This window comes from Urocitellus parryii, chromosome 6 (assembly GCF_045843805.1).
Source record: "Urocitellus parryii isolate mUroPar1 chromosome 6, mUroPar1.hap1, whole genome shotgun sequence".
In the NCBI taxonomy this organism is placed as follows: domain Eukaryota; kingdom Metazoa; phylum Chordata; class Mammalia; order Rodentia; family Sciuridae; genus Urocitellus; species Urocitellus parryii.
Genome location: NC_135536.1, coordinates 173,023,461 through 173,042,353, shown reverse-complemented (window position 1 = coordinate 173,042,353; position 18,893 = coordinate 173,023,461). Strand labels below are relative to the sequence as shown.

The 18,893-nt window shown below is 51.7% G+C and overlaps 1 protein-coding gene across 2 annotated transcripts; it reads right to left on the bottom strand.

The window, feature by feature from the left end:
- Window positions 1-1,495: 1,495 nt before the first annotated feature.
- Tmem74b (transmembrane protein 74B) lies at window positions 1,496-7,755 on the bottom strand. 2 transcript variants are annotated; one of them, XM_026402115.2, is made up of 3 exons: window positions 7,322-7,755; window positions 6,341-6,397; window positions 1,496-3,577 (listed from the first exon to the last, which is right to left on the bottom strand). In XM_026402115.2, exon 3 carries the CDS (start codon window positions 3,534-3,536, stop codon window positions 2,838-2,840), a length of 699 nt encoding a protein of 232 aa, XP_026257900.1. In that variant the 5' UTR covers window positions 3,537-3,577; window positions 6,341-6,397; window positions 7,322-7,755; the 3' UTR covers window positions 1,496-2,837. The 2 variants fall into 2 exon arrangements, with proteins under 2 accessions (XP_026257900.1, XP_026257901.1); XM_026402116.2 differs by lacking the exon at window positions 6,341-6,397.
- Window positions 7,756-18,893: the final 11,138 nt, after the last annotated feature.

Sequence of the window (18,893 nt, the reverse complement as noted above, 5' to 3'; positions counted from 1 at the left end):
ATACAAAAGGCAATTGGGGCCTTGGGAAGGGCTATGCAGGAGAGGGACACAGGCTTTGCCTCTGGCTGCGGGGAGAACTGGGGCCTTTGCCTGGTACGACGGGGACACGGAGGGGAGCTTTGAGTGAAGTGACCAGACCTTTTAACAGGCTTCCTCTAGTTGCCAACTGGCTGATGAGCTGGGGGGATGGAATGGTCAGGAAAGAAAGCCAGACGCCAGTGACCAACACGACGGATGAACACGGATCATTCTGAAAGTGGATCTGACAATATCTGCTGGTGGGAGACGCACGAGGAAGGAGCAGGGTTGACCTCCCCCACTACCCCCATGATTCAGGCCTAAACGAGTTAGCGCCAGTCCAGGTGGGAAGCAGAGTGTCCTTGTCAGTGGCCATCCTGATCTGCACCACCCCCACCAGGCAGAGTTTTCATGAAACCAACTCTGCAAAGAAACCCAAACTCAGAAAGGTAGAGTCACTTACCTAAAGTCACACAGCTGGTATGTAACCCAGGTCTTACCAACTCCAAAACTGCTATCTGTTCGGATACCCCCAGGACAAGCAAGGTTGGGGGATCCTAGTAGCTTGTCAGATGCGAAAAGTTCCTGGAGGTGAGGAGGGCCTCTTCCAGCAACCACAGGGGCCTCTGGGATATTACCACACCTGGCCCCTAGGAACTTACAAAGAAAATCCTCAGCACTCCACCCCCACCCCCTCGACTCCTTCCTAAACCTGTTTCTGACCCACTGGTGAGGAGATCTCAGCTGCAATCTTGAAGAAATGTTTCTGGCATCTCTCGAATTTTCTTAATTTGCTGACAAGGTAATGATTGCTTTGCTCCATTACAAACGTTTTCTAAAGGAGTTTCCACATTAGAATGCAAAGCAGGCTTCTCTGGCTTGGAGAAAACCTGAGATTTAATCTTCTACTACATTTAGCCCCTAAATACAATTCATTGCATTTAAACTGATAGGAATTGATGGTCCCAGATGCGTCTTCTCAACAGCTTTAGTAACCAAATGAGTCCCCCACTGTCTTAGTAATCCACAGGGCTTGGGTTGATATTTTTATTATTATCATTATGGATTTGAAAAGCCTCAGCCCATCATTTGGGGCGTCCAATCCTACTGTCGTCCACCTTGCCTGGCTCACCACCTTCTGTGGCTTCTCCTTGCTTGGAACTTAGGAGAGATGACACATCCGTGGGAGCCCAGGGGATGGTGACCCTTTCACCATCTTGACCTTTGTTCTTTGTGACACCCCAACAGAACCTGGGAAGCCAAGCTAAAGGATCTTTGTCCTCTCCAGCCCTCCCCAGCCCCCTTCTCCTGACAGAAACTGCCAACAGGAGCAGATATTTGATCCGTCTCAGAAGCTGTGATCTCATGGCGCCCAGATGTTCCACTCACTGGACTAAAGGCTCCTGTTACGGGTAATCAGGGGCCCTGGATCCCCTAGAGACCCCACGCCTACCCCATCCTCCCACCCCCCAGACAATGAGAATTCCCTGCCCACATGGCCAACTGACACGGAGTAAGTGGACCCACTCAGCCGCAGGGGGCTCACGGAAATGACCCCTTGGAGTCTTCATATCAGGGCCTAAGAAGGCAGGTACGCTCAAAGCCCTCTAGAGCCATTTGGGCTGAACGATGCCTCCCCCCAAATTCTCAAATGCCTGTATCTCCTTGTTCTGTCTCATCAAGAGTTTAGAAAGTATGGAAGGAGCTCGGAAACATTCCGCAAGCCAAAGAGAACAAATGTTCACCAACGGGACTGAGCGTGCCCGCTCGCCCCCCAGATCAACTGTGGCTACACTTGACTAGTGAGAGGGTAAGTGGGAGGTGACAAACTCAGTGTTTAAAACAAACAAAAAACATTTTTTTTCTGCAATTAGCATGAGGTCAGACCCAAGAGACAATGCTATTAAGGAGGGTTGGTGAATAAGGGCACATCAGATACCACAAAGTCGTCACACTTTCTTTTCTGAAAGATTCTCTGTATCCCCAAGAATGGGTAGAAACAGCGCTTCTAACTCTGCAAAATGTGCTACCACAGAATATTAGTCACTACAGGAAATTAGACCCCCAGACCAAAAGCAGGTTTGTGGCGCACGGTGGGCTTGACCCACACTGACTAAGGCGCTCTTCAGCAGGACAGTGAGAACTGCTGGCCTCCTGACAGTGGCGGTCACAGAGGAGAGGCCAGAAAACAGCATGGAGAAGGATCAGTGCCTGGCAGACATCCTCCTCCTGCAAAGGGTGCCCAGAGGCAGAGACCGGGTTCCCATTTCCAGGGCAGAAATGGCCGGAGAGATCATCCAGTCCAACCCCTCACTTTACAGACAGAGCCGCTGAAGCCTGGAGAGGACAAGGTCACGGTTCAGTCAGTTGGGATACAACAGGGGGGTCACCCGAGTGCTGGCTTCTCCCCTCACCATGAAACCACCTCCCACCTTAGATGGTCGGAGCTCAAAGGAGCCTCCTCCAAGATCACCCAACATCTTCAGCTAGCCCATGAGGACAGTGGAGGTCCCAGAATTCCCCACAGCATAAGAACAGGACAAGCCACCTTTCACATGGCTCCCCACCCTTGGACATGCCAAGAAACCTCATCTTCCAAGAGCAGGGCTTTCCAAACTTTGTATTCTTAGCAACAGAACCTTAAGCAAGACCTGGAACTGCAGAACCTGCCTGAGCGGGCTGCCCTGGGCTTCCCCTCCACACCCAAGACCCCCAGCCCCCTTCCGCTGGGCCCTTTTTGGGGAGCTCAGTTTGAAGCCCCAGGCCTCTGGGGGCCTTGGAGCCCGGAGCTAAGGCAGCCGGAAAGCAGGGGCTCTTCCTTAAGACCCCTGGAGGGCGTGGCTGGGCTCTGACACCTGGACCACCTCGTTCTCCACCAGGGCCTGGCCCCCGTCGCCATTGAGCTGTCTCATGCGCAGGTTGATGGAGCCGTAAGTCTTCCGGGAGCCCCTGCCGGGGACCAGGGCCCGCCGGCGGTACAGCTCGCCCTTGCACAGGGAGACCATGAGCAGCGCGGAGAGCAGCATGCCGCCCACCGTGAGCAGCCCCAGGCCCGCGATGATGCACTTGTCCAGGTGGGAGCCCAGGCGGGCGTAGTACATCTCCAGCCGCTCCATCTCCCTCGCCGTCACCGTGTCCGGGTTGACGCGGGCCTCGCGGGGGATGGCGTAGGCTGTCACCACTAGGAGGATCCCAGTCACCAGGAAAACCAGGGCCGAAACGAAGCCATAATCCACAGGGCGGCTCACGGGCTCCAGGCCCGGCCCCTCCTCTGAACGCAGGGACACGTCGTCCCGCTGGGACCGGGGCAGTGAGGGGACGCCCCCCAGAGGACTGGGGGAGCTGTCCGGTCTGGCATCCCTGGGGTTTTGGAAACTGGTCTCATGCTCCTCCAAGGAGAAGCCGGCATTGTCCACGCCTGCCCTGGATGGGGCCGTTGGGCCCAGGGGAGCTGGTCTCCTTGGGACCTGGGGACCATTGCTCAGTGTCTTCAGTTCCAGACCAGGGGGAGATGCCATTGGGAAGGAGGGCCCCAGCTCATCCCTCGGCCCCTTGGCAGCTAGAAGAGAAAACAGAAAGTCAGCTGAATTTAACCAATCTCTACCAAGTCCCTGCCTGTGCCACGTTGACCTCTGGGCACAGCACCCCTCCCCCACTGGGGGAGCTCACCACACCAAAGAGGATGGGGGAATGGGACAATGACAGAGCAGTGTGATCCACGCTAGGGTTCCGCTCCATCACTGGCTGGTGGGAAATTCACTTAGGCTCTCTGGGCCTCAGTTTCCCCACCTATAAAATAACAATACTACCACTTCCTCCTACTTCACAGGGCTTAAACAGGGATTGAGACAACCCATATAAAGCACTCAGTAGAGTAAGTGCGTGCCCAGTAAGCATGAGTGATGAGCCATTACCATGATGGAGAAATTCAGACTGAGTGGCTATCAGGTTCAAATCCCAGCTTCACCACTTGAGCTTAGACATGTGATGCAAGCTCCTCTGCAGACTCACTGTTCTCACCTGTAAAATGGGAATAAACAAATGCTCCCCCCCCCAATGGTGGTTGTGAGGCTTTCATCAAATAATGCACACAAGGGCTGGGGCTGGGGCTCAGCGGCAGAGCGCTTGCCTGGTACATGTGAGGCACTGGGTTCGATCCTCAGCACCATATGAAAATAAATAAATAAAATAAAGACCATGTATAACTCAAAAAAAAAAGTTTTAAAAATAATGCACACGAGGCCTTGGCCACTTGAAGAAGTGGGCGCTGTTGTGTGTTAGGGAGAGGATGGGAGTGGGGGCGGGGGTCTTGGTGGAGACCAAGAGAGAAAGGAGGGGATGCTTCCAGGAGTTAGTGGCATTTGAAAGCCAGATTCCGAGGAAGAAAGGGAAATTCTGCATCAATGAGGAGGGTGAGGACATTCTGGAAGAGAGAAGGGTGCCTTGGAGGTCAGCGGGAGCTAGTTCATGGAAGACTCTGAAAACCAGGTCAAGGAGCCAGGGAGAAATAGGCAGGCAGGTACTGGAGCAGGGCGTGCTGGGGTGTGCAGGGGTCCAGGGCAGATGGTCCAGAAGGTAACAGCATCCAGCAAGAAAGCCAACAGGTGGGGACTGGCTGGGGGGGCAAAGTGGGGCGGACTTGAAAGCCACTACTGAAGTCAAAGTCAAATGCCTCAGGGGAGGCCTGGACAGGAGGGTTGGGAGAGGGAGGTGAGAAGGGGGTACTCTCTGGGCTGCAAAGAGGAGACACTCCACCAAGGACCTGAACACCACCATACAGATAGACACACAGAACATGTGCATTCCCATCCCGGGATACCCAGGGCCATATTTGGCTCCCAAAAGTTCTGCTCTGCTTTGTTTCTGGTCCTTTCATTTGTTTTTGGTGCATTTGTTGCCAATACACAAAAAAGCAAAAGGTTGACATTTTAAACTTTGGATTACTGGCTTCTCTTGCAAAATGGAAGAATCTGGGCATCTCAGGTCTCCATCCCCTCCCAACTCTCTGCTTGACTTGGTAATGGGGTCCTCTCTTAGGCACAGCAAGTGTCTCTCCCGCAGCTTCCACCTCAGTCCCCTTCCTTGGCTGTCATGTGTCCTTCCTGATCCCACAGGAGAATCATGCTCTTCTGTTTACAAGCTGATAACCTGAGGGTACATGCACCCAGGGGGCCGGGCACACAATCCCCACAAGGCACAGAGACCCCCGATGCAAAGCAGCTCCAATGCATCTACATACACTCATAAACACTGTTCTCTGCATTCGTAGGCTATGTTTATTCTCTGATGCCCTGCGGTTCTGCATGTGTGGAGTGTGTTTTTGAATATGAGCAAATGAATGAAATAAGAATGAATGAAATGAACAGATGGATGAATAAAACTCCAAGGGTCCAGCACAAAAGGGACATTTTTCAATCTCTCTGACCTTCCTTCCAATATGGACTTACCACAGACATCTCCCTTTAGCACATACAGGGCCTTTCATCTGAGTACAAATCCTCTTTCTACTCACAACCCATTCTATACTACATTCCTCTTTCTAGAATTCCAATATTTATAAACTCTTACTGAGCCTCCACTACCTGTTGGGCCCTGTACCGGACACTTCACTTACAAGTATCACCCATAACCTTCTCCAGCCCTGGATCAGGAATCACTATCTCCAACTTATAAAACAAGGCCTAGATTCCATCCCATGTACGTGAGGGATCAGGAATTGAATGCAGGTTTCCTAAGAATTATCATCCCCCATAAACCTTCAAAGCCACTCACTCCTAGGCAGGTGGTGACACCCTCCACTACTATCCTGGCTCTTCCAGCAGGAACACACAGACCCTCCACTTGGTCCAACCGTCTAACAGCCACCATGAGCATCCAGAGGACAGTGATACGTCTGAATTTCACCTGGGTCCCCAGATGCCCACCCAGTCACTTCCCAGGGAATAGACAGGACAGAAGCGCTGGTTGGCTTGTTACTTAACACCAAAAGCCACAAATGGCCCCCAGAAGGTGCTACTTGGTCTTCAAATGTGATACCCACTCACCAGGCCATCAGCACCTTCAACAGAACTGTGTCCCAAATGGACACATGATGACTCCATGTCCCAGAGGAAATCTGAAGCACCCAAATTCTTGGTAAGGGACTCTCCTTCACCCACCAGGAAACCCAAAACTTATTCCTTAGGATGCCCAGTGTGGGGGCAGAGAAAAAAGACCCACCCCCAGCATCAGAATGTCACTGTTTCTCAATCAAGGGTTCAGAAGCCCACAAGGCCATGCACAATGACCCAAACATAAGCACAGACACAAATATTGTACCCACCGATTGTACCCCAGAACCAGGCCAGTTACTCCAATTTCATCTGAAGTTGGACAGGTCCTGAAAGACACACCCCAGTTCCATATTCAATCCCCTGGGGGTGGTTCCCACAGCAGTCCCACAGACCCAGTAAGAGCAGTGTGACCCATAGATCCATAGGTCACTCTGGTACCCCGGAGGGGGAAGAACTGGTATTAGAAAGATAGAAAAGACAGAAAAGAAATGGAGAGTAGGGCTGCTGAGATTCAAGCCTGATGCGCCAAGACCTGCCTGGGCCCAGCACCCCACCCATGGCGCACACTGACACCCAGGGAGACCGACGCACAGCGAGGATGGGTGAAGCTCCACAACACCCAATCGATAGTCACACGCATGAGTTGTACACAAAGCCTCGGGGCGCGCAGACACGCACACGCAGTCCACGCTGTTATACCCAAAGTTCCGCGCACGAAGCCCGGCAGCTGGGCGACCACCGCGCCCGCGCGCCCGCCACCCGCAGCTCACACCCCCTGCTCCTGCCCTTGACCGCGAACGCCGCGGGCGGGCCAGGCCAGACCCTGCCGGGCAGCGCCCGCAGCAGGGCGGCCGGGGAGGCCGGGCTGCACCGGCGCTGGCGTGCCCGGGTCCCCTCGCCGCGTGTCCTTCGGCGGGCCGCGAGGTCAGGCTCGCTGTCCTTCGCCGACACGCGCCGGCCCCGGCCTCAGCCTCCGGCCGCCCCCGCAGCCCCCCTCGGCGTGTGTACCTGTGCCCGGCCTCCCCTGCCTCCCCGCGCGGAAGCGAAGGGTGCCGGGAGGCCGGCGGGCGAGGTGCGTCCTCCCCGGCGCCTCCCCGCCTTCCCGCGACCGGAGCCGCCCGCCAGCCCGCCGGCCGGGGGCTCGGCTGCAGCGCAGCCCGGGAGCGCGCGGGCCTGGCCGCCGCCGCCCGGTCCTCCCCGGCTCCCGCCCCCTTCCCTCCCGGCCCGAGCCCCCGGCGAGGAGCACGTACCTGCTCGCGCCGCGCGGGGCTACACCGCGGCGGTGGCGACCGCTGGGGCGGGGTGGCGGGGTCCGGGGAGGTAGCGACAGGGAAGGGGCGGGAGCCGGGATTCTCCGGCGCCGCGGATCGAGCTCCGCCCTTGGCCGGCGAGGGCGCCCGGAGAGTTAGCACGGGGAGGGACCGGGAGACCGGTGGGGGACCGGGGCGAAGGCGGGGGGGTGCCAGCCCATCCTCCTCCCCTCCCCTTAGGGCACCTCTGTACCGCCAGCGCCTGGGCTGCGGGAACCCGAGCCGGAGTCCCCGGTCCCAGGGCTCGGGGGCGGGGCGGGGGGAGGGGCTGGAGAAGACCCCTCCCCCGCCGCTGGGGAGCCCCCACTGCACCAAAGCCAGGAGCGACCCCCGCACCCTCCAACACCCGGCCCCAGGTAGGACCCAGGGTCCCCTCTGAGGTCTGCAGGTCGGTAGTCTCCTCGGGCGCGGGAGGCTCGGCGGCTCAAAGGCGCCACCTAGAGGCTGAAAGGAAGCCCTGGCGAGGCCTCCCAGCCTTCTTTCTCCGTGGGACCACGTAGTGCGCTGCCCAAGAGGGATGGGCTCCTGGGACACTGCTAAAGGCTGCGCACACCCTCTCGCTCCAAGGCCCAGCTGCAGCGCCTCCCCCTCTGGGAAGGCTACCTGGCTGCTTCACACACAGCCTGTCCCCGGGGGCCCTCCATCTGATCTCTCCCCCTGCCTGCCGGAGAACTCTGATCTCTGACCGGCGTGATTTTCTAGTTAAGGGCAGCCGCCTCCATCAGATTGACAACTCCTGCAGAGCAGGGTCCAATCCTGAGCCCCCAGAACCCGGTGTGCGGGTGAAGTGCACAGCTAAGGAGGGAGTGACTTCCTCAGCTTCTGTCCTTTACTGAGCCCAGACTTATTAAGATGGGCTGAGTGAAGTTCTCCTCCACAAAACTCAAGAAGGCACTTCCTCTGGGGGCTTCTCTGAGCCTCAAGTGCTCACCACTGTCCATGGGCATCATGACCATGCAGGCTCCTGGGGCTCTGGAGGACTGCAAATGAGGACCCCTTGTCCTGGCTCCTTTGCTTCATCATGAGCAGATCATCATCCAAAGGCCTGTGCAGTCTTCACCCCCCAGGAGAGCAGAGGCCACCCTGGACTCTTCTGGCCAGGGTAACATAGCCTATGCAGAGTCGCCGCAGGGACTGGGAAGGCCTGTCTCCTGCCAAGACGTCCTGAGACCTGGCCCACTGTTAGGTTCTTCAAAGGGAAGCCAGCCCTGGCACCCACGCACCAATGCAATCCCAGCTCTGCCACTCACAGCTCAGTTTTCTCATCTGTGAAATGGACTCAGCGAGGGAATGGGAGTTGAATTAAAGATTTCCTTGCAGCTATCTATCACCAGATTCCTCCCTTGTGGTGCACAGTCTTGCCACACAGCTTGGACCTTGGCCAATATTTCTGCCTGGGACATTTTCTTCTTGATATCCTCAGTACTCACTCCTCTCACCTCCCTTAAGTCTTTGCTCATATGTCCCCTTCCCAGAGACACCTACCCAGGCCATCCTTCAAAAAAATTCTAGTGCCCCAGCACCTTTACTTCTTCCTCTGGATTTTCCTCTGTAGCCTTTATCAACTCCTGATATTAGTTTATTTCTTTGTTTATTGTCACCAGGGAAACATGAGTGTCCAAAGACAAGTGGAGGCTTTGCCTGTTTCCCTGAGGGTGTATCCCCAGAGATTAGAAAAGACACCAACACCTGGAAGCCTCTTGATAAATAATTTTTAACTAAAGAGAAAAATAAAATAAGCAAGTATTTTATTGAATACCTATTCTATACTAGTGAACTAGGTAAACCCTACCCATCCACAAGAGCCCATATTCTAGATAAGTAAATATAACCCTGCAGCTGTAGTCAGTGCTACCCAGCAAAGGGACATTGTGAAAGCCTCAAGCAAGGGTGCTGACCCTTGGGGGTAGGAATAGCTACCCTGTAGAAGCAAGGGTTGAGCCCAGATTAGAAGATACAGTTGGGTAGAGAGAGCAAGGAAGAGAGGTCCAATAGAGGGCTAGCACGGGCAAAGGCCCTGGGGTGGAAGGCAGCACAGTAAGAATGAGGGCTGAAGGAGACAGATGTGGCTTATGTGGACTGCTCAGTGAGGAATGTGGTAGAGATGAGAGTGCATCTGTCAGTAGGCCAGGTTTCTGGGAAGTCCTGTAGGCCAGAGTTTGTTCTTTGTCCTCAGAGCTATATTGAAGAGTGTGTGGACAGGGTTAACTAAACCTTTTCCTCTGTTGCATGTGAATTTGACCTTTGGTTAATTGTCAAGCTGTTTCCTGGAAACAGATTTTAAAAAAAAACCAACTATGTCTGCTGTGTTACTGAGCAACATTGTCCATGGTGAAAATGACCCCCGAGGAAGAGGCTAGAATGATCTATACAGCAATTGATTAGAATTGGACACATCAATATGAATTCATGTTTGGCTTAATATAGATGCAGATGATTACATGAGACATATTTATAGACTTTATATAACATGGATTAGTATATGCATATTTATTTCCTTGCTCTGTCAGTTGAGAGGCCTAGAAGCAGTGGTGCTCCATAGCAATGAGCTCACCTCGCACCCAGATCCTGGTTCCCGATGCCAGTAGCCAGCAAGAAGAGCCAGGGCTCCTTGGAGAAATGGGGCATGAAATGTACAAGATGAACCTGGAGCATCTTATAGTGCCAGAAAACAAATGCTAAACACACACACACACACACACACACACACACACACACTGATGGGGGTGTGTCAAAGGACATAGGCCAACTAAAAGAAGTTCAATAACTAAAGCTGGAAAAAATAAATGAACCAATACTGGATTGCAACCGGAAGTATGAAACAAATAATCTGTAAGTCAATGCTGATACAAATAACTGAACAAATTAATAAACAAGTGAGGAAAAGAGAGAAATCTCCCATGCAGCATTCCAAATATGTAGATCCTTGGTCCTCAAAGATGGGGACAGCACCTTTACTTCTTCCTCTGGATTTTTCTCTGTAGCCTTTATCAACTCCTGATATATAAGGACCACATAACTCTGTGATCCTTAAGTGTGGGCTGTGCATAGTGACTTCCTTTCCAAGAGTACAGTGTGGAAGGGGGTTGGGGACACCTGACAAACCCTATCTCCTCAACCAGGTGCTCAAGGTCAACATCAACTGTCAAATCACCTTATAGTATGCACCCTTGATGTGATGTGCCGAAGATGGCACTCAGCCTCTGTGACCTTTCTCTCCATGACCCATAACCCCAGGGTAATCATGAGATAAACGCCACTGAGGACCAATTGAATGTCATTGAGGGACATTCAACGATATACCTGACCAGTCCCCTCAAAACTGTCAAGGGCATCAAAACCCAGGAAAGTCTGCAAAACTGTCACAGACAAGAGGAGCCTGCCTAAGGAGACATGACAACTGAATACGGTGCCGTGTCCTCAATGGGACCCCGGAACAGAAAAAGGACAGTAGATAAAACCTAGGGAAATCCAAATAAAATGTGGGCATTAGCTAAGGACAGTGTATCCACATTGGTCCATTCATTGAAACAAATGCGCCACTCTAGTGTAGGGTGCTAATGACCGAGGTCTCTGGGGGTAGGGTACAGGGGACTCTCTGCACTGTTGTCCTGATTTTTTTTTTTTTTTTTTTTTTGTAAATCTAAAACTGTTCTGAAAAAAAAATAAAGTTGTCGTTTTTAACAACTGGAGAGAACTATAAATACGCGGTGGGAATTATACTTTGGGCTTCCTGAACTCAGTGACTCATAACTGGACAGGTCTAAAGACGTTGGCTCCCATGGGACTTGAGATGTTAAGCCAGGATGGGGCCTGCTGCTGCCCAGCCCGTAGTCCATCCTGTACCCGGGCAGCGCCCTCTGCTGGGCACAGCAAGGCCTTCCACTTGAGGGAGCACCTGGTGGCCTGGCAGGCTGGCTGAGCTCCCAAGCTGGGGTCTCCCTCTCACATTCTCAGAGTAGGCTAAAACCAGGTGTGGCTTCTGGTCACCTGTTGAGTCTGTGTGTAGTTGAACCTAAGAAGATTCCCTTGTAGACACTGCAGTGGGTGACGAGCTTTAGAGTGATGTGGTCAGGCTGGGCGTGGTGGCACACGCCTCTAATCCCAGCCTCTGAGAAGGCTGAGGCAGGAGGATCGTGAGTTCAAAGCCAGCCTCAGCAACAGCAAGGCGCTAAGCAACTTGGCAAAACCCTGTCTCTAAATAAATTATGAAAAAATGGTGGAGATGTAGCTCAGTGGTTGAGTGCCCCTGGGTTCAATTACTGGTACCAAAAATAAAATAAAATAGTGACTTGGTCATATTTGGATTATGAAAATATTCTCCTGGCTACTCCCAGCTGCAAAGGCACAAGAGAGAAAACAGACTTTGTGGAAGGTTATTTATGGTCATGTTGGCACACGGTCACTCACACGGTCACTCAATTGCATTCGCTGCAATTATATATCTGTGGAGACATTGATCTGTCAGAGAATAGGGTCTGCTTGGAGAACTTTAGAACATCAATTAATACAGAATTTTGCAAAGAATAGTGGTATGTGACATAATTTTATGTGTTATATAGATAAATATGTGCTCCGTTTATCTATTGCCACATAGTAAACCATCCCAGGTGGTTTAGCTTAATAGACATGTGCAGAAAGAGGAGCAGGGGACTCATGTACAGGCACATATAGTCAGGACATTGCCTTACAGTACATTTTGCTGCTCTAACAAAATTCCTGAGCCTGGGTGGTTTATAAAGAGAGAGATTTCTCACAGTTCTAAAGTTGCAAAGTCTAAGGGTGAGACACCATCGTTGGTGTTGGGTGAGGGTTGCTCTCTGCTTTCCAGACTGCACCTTGTTCCGTATCCTCACATGTTGGAAGGCAGAAGGGCCCTGATGTGTTCCCTTCAACCTTGAGCCCTTTTATAAGGGTGCCGATCACTCCCCACAGATCAAGCCTCTTAACAGTGTTACACTGGAGATTAAGTTTCAACAGGACTAAAAAGAAAAAAATAAGTTTCAACACACATTTTATTTATTGTTTTTATACATTTTTTAGTTGTAGATGGACACAATACCTTTACTTTATTTATTGATGTATGTGGTGCTGAGGGTTGAACCCAGGGCCTCACACATGCTAGGCAAGCGCTCTACCACTGAGCCACAACCCCAGCCCTCAACATGCATTTTAGAGACCAAGCAGACACCTTGTGGGTGGAGTTCCCCCAGAAGCAGACTGGAGGGCAGAATCTGAGCACAGGTGGTTTATGTGAAGGTCATCCCAGGAAGCAGAGTGGAGGAACGGCAGAACAAGACCAGGAAGGAAGGAGCTCCAATACGCCACAGGTGCACTGACGGGCAGGTGAGCATCGTGGGCAACTGGGGTCCAGTCCTGCTGGATGGAGTACGTCCCACCTGAGAGCTGAGGGGACTGAGGTCTTTATCCAGCAGGACCTGTTTGTCATCTTTGAGGGCTGTCCTGGGTACTCCCAGCCTGTCCTCTGCACAGGTCACACAGGTGCCTTAAGCAGAGTCAGATGGGTTTGCAGTAGGAAGCCCCAGGGACACGTGGAGAAGGGGAGTGTGGCGGGAATGTGGATGGGGCCCAGCAGCACTTGCTACTGGACGCAGGGGCAGGGAACCATGAGACACAGACACGGGGCATCATCAGAAGGCAAATGATCGAACAACTGGCCTTGTCTGTCTGGGCCAAAGGGAGGGCCTACAGGGAGGTGAAGAACCACAGAAAAAGAAGTAGAGCTGGGAATCCTGAGTACCTGGGTCTCTGTGTCCCAGGGCAGAAAGGCTGGGGGCTGTCACCATGTGAAACTTCTCCCTGTGAGACTTCCACCTCGTTTGTGTTTTATAGGCGGATCAGGGCTAAGGTGCCCAGGGTCCTCCCAAATGTGGAGGACCCCAATCCTAGAAGCTAGACACAGGGAAGAGCTAAATGACAACTCTGACCTGCTTGCCCATCTGAGAGATGAGAAAAGTCTGCCTTTGTGTCTCAGGGCAGATCACCCACCACTCCTACATCCTGGTTTCCTGTCTATCTGGTCATGGCCAAGGAGTCCTCTCTCTGCCATGTTGTTAGGGGCCAGATTCAGTCATGAACAAGAAAACTCTTGGAAGAGAATACAGCACTTAAAGACCTAGGTAGGAGGATTATGAAAAGGACTTGGTCTAGCACTCTGCTCTATTGTTAGGACATTGATTTGATTCCTGAAACAAAAAGACTCAAAGTAATCATGTCTTCAATGAAACAGATCCTGTTTCTCTCTCCTGTAAAGGTCTACTTGGTCGCTGAGGCCAACATGGCAGCTCAGCGATCACAAGGGGCCTGGGGTCCTTCTGTCTTCTGCCACCCTCATCTTGTGGGTCAAGACAGCTGCTCCAGCTGGTCCTATCTCTACCCTGGAGTTAGCAGAGAGAGGACACTGGGATGGGGAGTCACTCTCTTCCATCTTTTTAAGGGCACATCCCAGAAACTGAACATATCAATTCTATTCATATCCCATTGGCCAGGATTTAATCTGCCTACTTATCTGCAAGGGAGTCTGGGAAATGTAGTCTTTGCCATGTCAGAAAGGGAGATGTGATATCAGGGAGCAGCCTACAACTTTTGCCAGGGCCGCCGACTTGCTTGGGTCACTCAGCCTCATCTTTGAACCAACCTCTTACTGTCTGGACGACAAGCCCCGTGAGGTCTGGAGTGGGGTCTCTCTTGCTCATCACTGAACCTTAGCGTGCACTGCAGGGTCTGGCGCATGGGAGCCCTAGTGTTGGCTGATGCGGGTGATGAATGGACAGCATTCGGGCTTTCATAGGCGGGAGTAGCATTCTTCCTCATTCATGGGTTTAAATTTTTTCCCTTTCCATGACTTCTGGCTCCACTCTCTACCCCCATCATCTCTGTGTGCCAAGCCTTTCTGAGTCTATGAAGTAAAATTGTGCTCTGAGCCAGAATCCAGAGTATGATTAAAAATAAATGAAAGTTGCATCAAAACAAGTTAACCACAAGAAATGGCCTTTCCAGGGTAATTAGCGTTAGCCCTGGAGGCCAAGCATAGAGGGCCAGACTCTAATTACCAAGGGCTGTTATCAACACCTCTACTGTGTAGGGCAGAGAACAGGAGAGCCTGGTCTGCACCCCTCCATCACTGGCCCCCCACCACTGTAGAGCAATAGGCAGGACCCTCCCCACAGTGGGAGGGAGAACGAGTTCTAATTCCATCTTTGTCTCTACCTGTTGGAATGATGTTATGAAAATCCATACCTCGGGGCTGGGGATGTGGCTCAAGCGGTAGCGCGCTTGCCTGGCATGCGTGCGGCCCGGGTTCGATCCTCAGCACCACATACAAACAAAGATGTTGTGTCCGCCGAGAACTAAAAAATAAATATTAAAAATTCTCTCTATCTCTCTCCCCTCTCTCACTCTCTCTTTAAAAAAAAAAAAAAAAAAGAAAATCCATACCTCCTGGGGCCAAGCATGGTGGCTCACACTTGTAATCCCAGAGTTTGGGACACCTGTAATCCCAGAGCTTGGGAGGCTGAGGCAGGAGGATCACAAGTTCAAAGCCAGCCTCAGCAACTAAGCAAGGCTCTAAGCAACTCAGCAAGACCCTTCTCTAAATAAAATATTTAAGAGGGGCTAGGGATGTGGCTCATTGGTTAAGTGCCCCTGGATTCAATCCCTGGTACCAAAAGAAAAAAAATATATGGACCTTTTGAAGCCTCGGTTTCCTCATCTGTTAAATGGCAGGCTCTGTAATCATTAATAATATTCAGATAATGATGGCGCCTAACTCAGAGACAGAGGATCCTCAACGTTGTCAGTTCACCCACCCTCATCTCAGTAACTTTTCCATTGTGCCAGGCCCCAAGAAATACCTGACATATATAAAAAGTAGTTAGGTTGAAACAACTTAGTAATATTTGCTTGCACAGCATCTGACAGATTGTCCTTTTGTTTCCCTCAGAAATGTAACTGTTTTTTTCTGCCTCTGTGAGTTTTCTGCAGTACCTGGGGGTGCCTTGGAACACAGTTTGGGAACTGTAGTCATAAAAAGGTTCTGGAGATGCTCTGAGGTTATGGATGCCAGCAAGATGCCTGGCGCAGAGTAAGCCACCCAGAAATGTGGGTTGTCCTCAATTATCCTTCAAGCCCGGTGCTCAGATCACCCTCTCTCGTCCTTCCTGGGTCTCCCACCACCACCAGGCGGCACTACCTCCTGCCTCTAGCTCCTGCCCTGGGGTCCCTGTCGGCCAGCCTCCCTCGGGCCCCTCCAGGCCTGCAGCCCCCAACTGTGCTGATTTCCCTACTAGGGTGGCCCCACTGCTCCGCCTCTCCCTCACCTGCTCTCTTGGCATGACCTCTTTGTAGATGGCCCACGTCCTGGCCCCTCAGGTTTGGGGTCGGTCTTGTGACTCGCTTTGCCCTCAGGCAGGTGATTCTGAGCTTAGGCCCTAAGTGACCTCATGCCGTTCCACTTGTTCCTTTCTTCTCTGTCCCTGTCAGGAGGGGAACATGTCCCAGGCACCCAGTGATTCCAGGAGGATGACAAGAGACCCATGGAGCAGCCTCAGACCTGCCGATGGGCATTCTGAAGGAAGCCATGCCAGGCAGCCCACACACTCAGAGCAAAAGTAAACCATGGCTGTGGCTGGAGAAACACCCCCGACCGCCACGTGTTCAAGACTTGACCCCCGCCTGCAGCACTGCTGCCGACGTGACTTGCTTGGGTCACACAGCCTCTGTTTGAACCAGCTGATGGAGCCTCTTATAGTCTGGAGGTTATCTAAGGGTTCCAAGAGGTGGGGCCTGGTGGACCTTATAGTCACATGAAGGGGATAGTGAGACCCTGGCCCCTCCTCCCTCTCCCTCCACGCCCCCCCCCCTTCCTTTTCAGGAACCATGAGGTGAGCAGCGTATTCCAGCACACATTATGCTGCTTTGTCAGAGTCCCAGGCAACAGGGTCAACTATGGGTTGAAATCTCCCAAACTGTGGGCCAAAATAAACCTTTCCTCTTTTTAAGTGGATTATCTCAGGTATTTTGGTACAGTGATAGAAAGCTAACTCAGTGATTATTTTGTTGGAAAGTGTGGAATTTTGGAAAGGTTTGTTATACAGTGTTCTTACTTTGTTTTGTTTTTATGGGGGGTGTGTGGGTACCAGAGATTGAACTCAGGGGCACTTCGCCATTGAGCCACATCCCCAGCCCTATTTTGTATTTTATTTAGAGACAGGGTCTCACTGAGTTGCTTAGCACCTCATTTTTGCTGGTATGTGTCACCACACCGACGTACAGTGTTCTTGTAACAATCCAACTTCCCTATCTGTGGCAAACTCAGAGTCTCTTGAGCTCAGCTCTGATTAGGTTACCAACTCAGACACACAGCTCTTCAAATACAAGCCACCCCAGAGCCCAGGGTCTGCCTCCTGACCAATCCGTGGGGGCCACCGCTGTGCAGCACCCACCTCTGCTCCAGGCAGTTGTCCATGATGACAGGGCCCCAGGAAACGAAGCCTGGGGTCCTACCTGGAGGGGCTCATGTCTAGTCCCTGTGTTCAGAAGGGGTGTGAACAGGGCTGGGAGAGTTTCTCAGATCTTCAGTTCTGAAGAGTGACAGCTGAACCAGAATAGAATTGGCACATAGCATCTTGTCTGCACGTGGCAATGAGATGCACTCAGGCTGTAAATCCTAGAGTACAAGGAACCTGAGGCTCGTTACAACTCAGGTTAGTAGTTATTTAGAGACGTTTTGCCTGAAGAGGGAAAGGATAAAGCCCGGCTGTGAACAGAAAGTCTGATGGATCCTGGGTTGGATCCCAGGCACCAGGGCCCCCAGAACAGCACCCATTTTTCTGCCCGGTAGTTCTGATGCTTGGAAGGAGCCCAGGTGCACCTCTGACCCACAGAGTCCCTTCTCAAGTCTCCCTGGTCTCCTGGTTCAGGCTGCTGCTTGCTGATTGCGTCCTTGAAAGAACTCTCAGCCTCCTCCTGCTGGGTCCCAGCCTGTGCCCCGTGTCCCTTACCCTCTGTTAGCTTTGTCTTCTGGGGCCACAGTAAATTCATTTATAAACCCTTCCTATAATTTTTACTTCTATGAATTCGATTGAGTTCTATTTCAAAAAAGTTTTAATAGCATCTTTTTCTGTGTTTTTGATTCTTTCTTGTATGCCTTTCATTCTTCTCAGAATATGTTTTTGATCTCCTTCATCTCAGGGGGGAGAGGAGCCGGATCTGGCGGTAGATGGGGTCCGCTGACTCTGGTCCACTGTGTGTTCTGTCATCCGAAGACAGCTTTATTTGGGGGTTCTTGTGTCACCGGGGTTGAGGGAAAGTCCTTCCAACGTGTATCGAATTTGTTTTGTCCCTCACCTCAGGGGATCTGGGTGACAGAACCCAGCTATCTGGGATGACTGTGTCAATCCTCAGGGTTCCTGGCTCACAGGGATAGAATGAATTTTTTAAGACCCTCCATCAAAGTAGGTCTGATTTCTTTCCATGATAACATCAGCTTGATTATTGTTTGTTTCAATCTGCTAGAATATCAACTCCAGGAAAGCAGAGATTTTGTCCCTCTGGTATTGGGCTAGTGCCTAGAGCAGAACTTGGCACACAGTGGATACTCAGTAAGTATTTATTGGAAGGGACAATTAAAGAATAACCACTTCATATTATCCTGTGAGAATATCTGGGAAGTCAGTGAGGACAGTTTGTCTCCCAAGTGGTAGAGTGTCCAGTTACACATGGGGTCTGTTCTTTCACCTAACAAATACCTGTTGCTGCTGATTCCATGACTTCCAACCCCTTTAATTCTCTTGGCCTTTGTCTTATAGTTGCAAGATGATTGCTGTAGCACCAGACATCACGGCTACATTTAAGGTAAAAGGAAGGGGGGGAAAGTAAATGCAAAGGGGAAAACATCAGTAACACTTTCCCTTTCATTAGAACCAGGTAAAAGATCTTTCCTAAGGTCTAATGACAAGTTTCTGCTTTGGTCTCATTTGTTAGGAATGGGTTTCGCAGGCGTCTTAGAAGTAAGGGAATTTGGGACGTGAACATCTTCCTTTATCTAGACTCGCTGGATAAGTGAGAAACGGAGGGAGGGACTGGACCACAGGTGGGATATCTACCCCCCCCCCCCCAGAGGCATATACTCCACATATAAAGCACTAAACAAGCCCTGGGCAAGAGCACTATTCACCTATTTCAAAATAACCATTATTGTTATGCTTTAAAGCTTCACAGTCCCTGTCATCCCGCTGGCTTCTGGAACCAGCAGGCGCGGAGGCACTCATGCCCCAGTGGTCCCCTCCCTTCATATTCCGTTTGTGCAGAGCACTCAAGCCCTTTAAAAAAAAAACCACTACACTTTCCCATGTGAACTGCTTCCTGCTCCCATTTACTCCATCTTGAGTGACTTGGCCACCCTGCTGCCAGCTGAAGGAGGTTGGGGACTCTATGAGTCACAAGTCCCTCCGGCCCACAGCTGGGTCATCATCAAGGTCTTCTCAAGGAG

Excerpts from the sequence above, each read along its gene's own strand:
- Tmem74b (XM_026402115.2), bottom strand. The coding sequence starts at position 3,536 with ATGGCATCTCCCCCTGGTCTGGAACTGAAGACACTGAGCAATGGTCCC.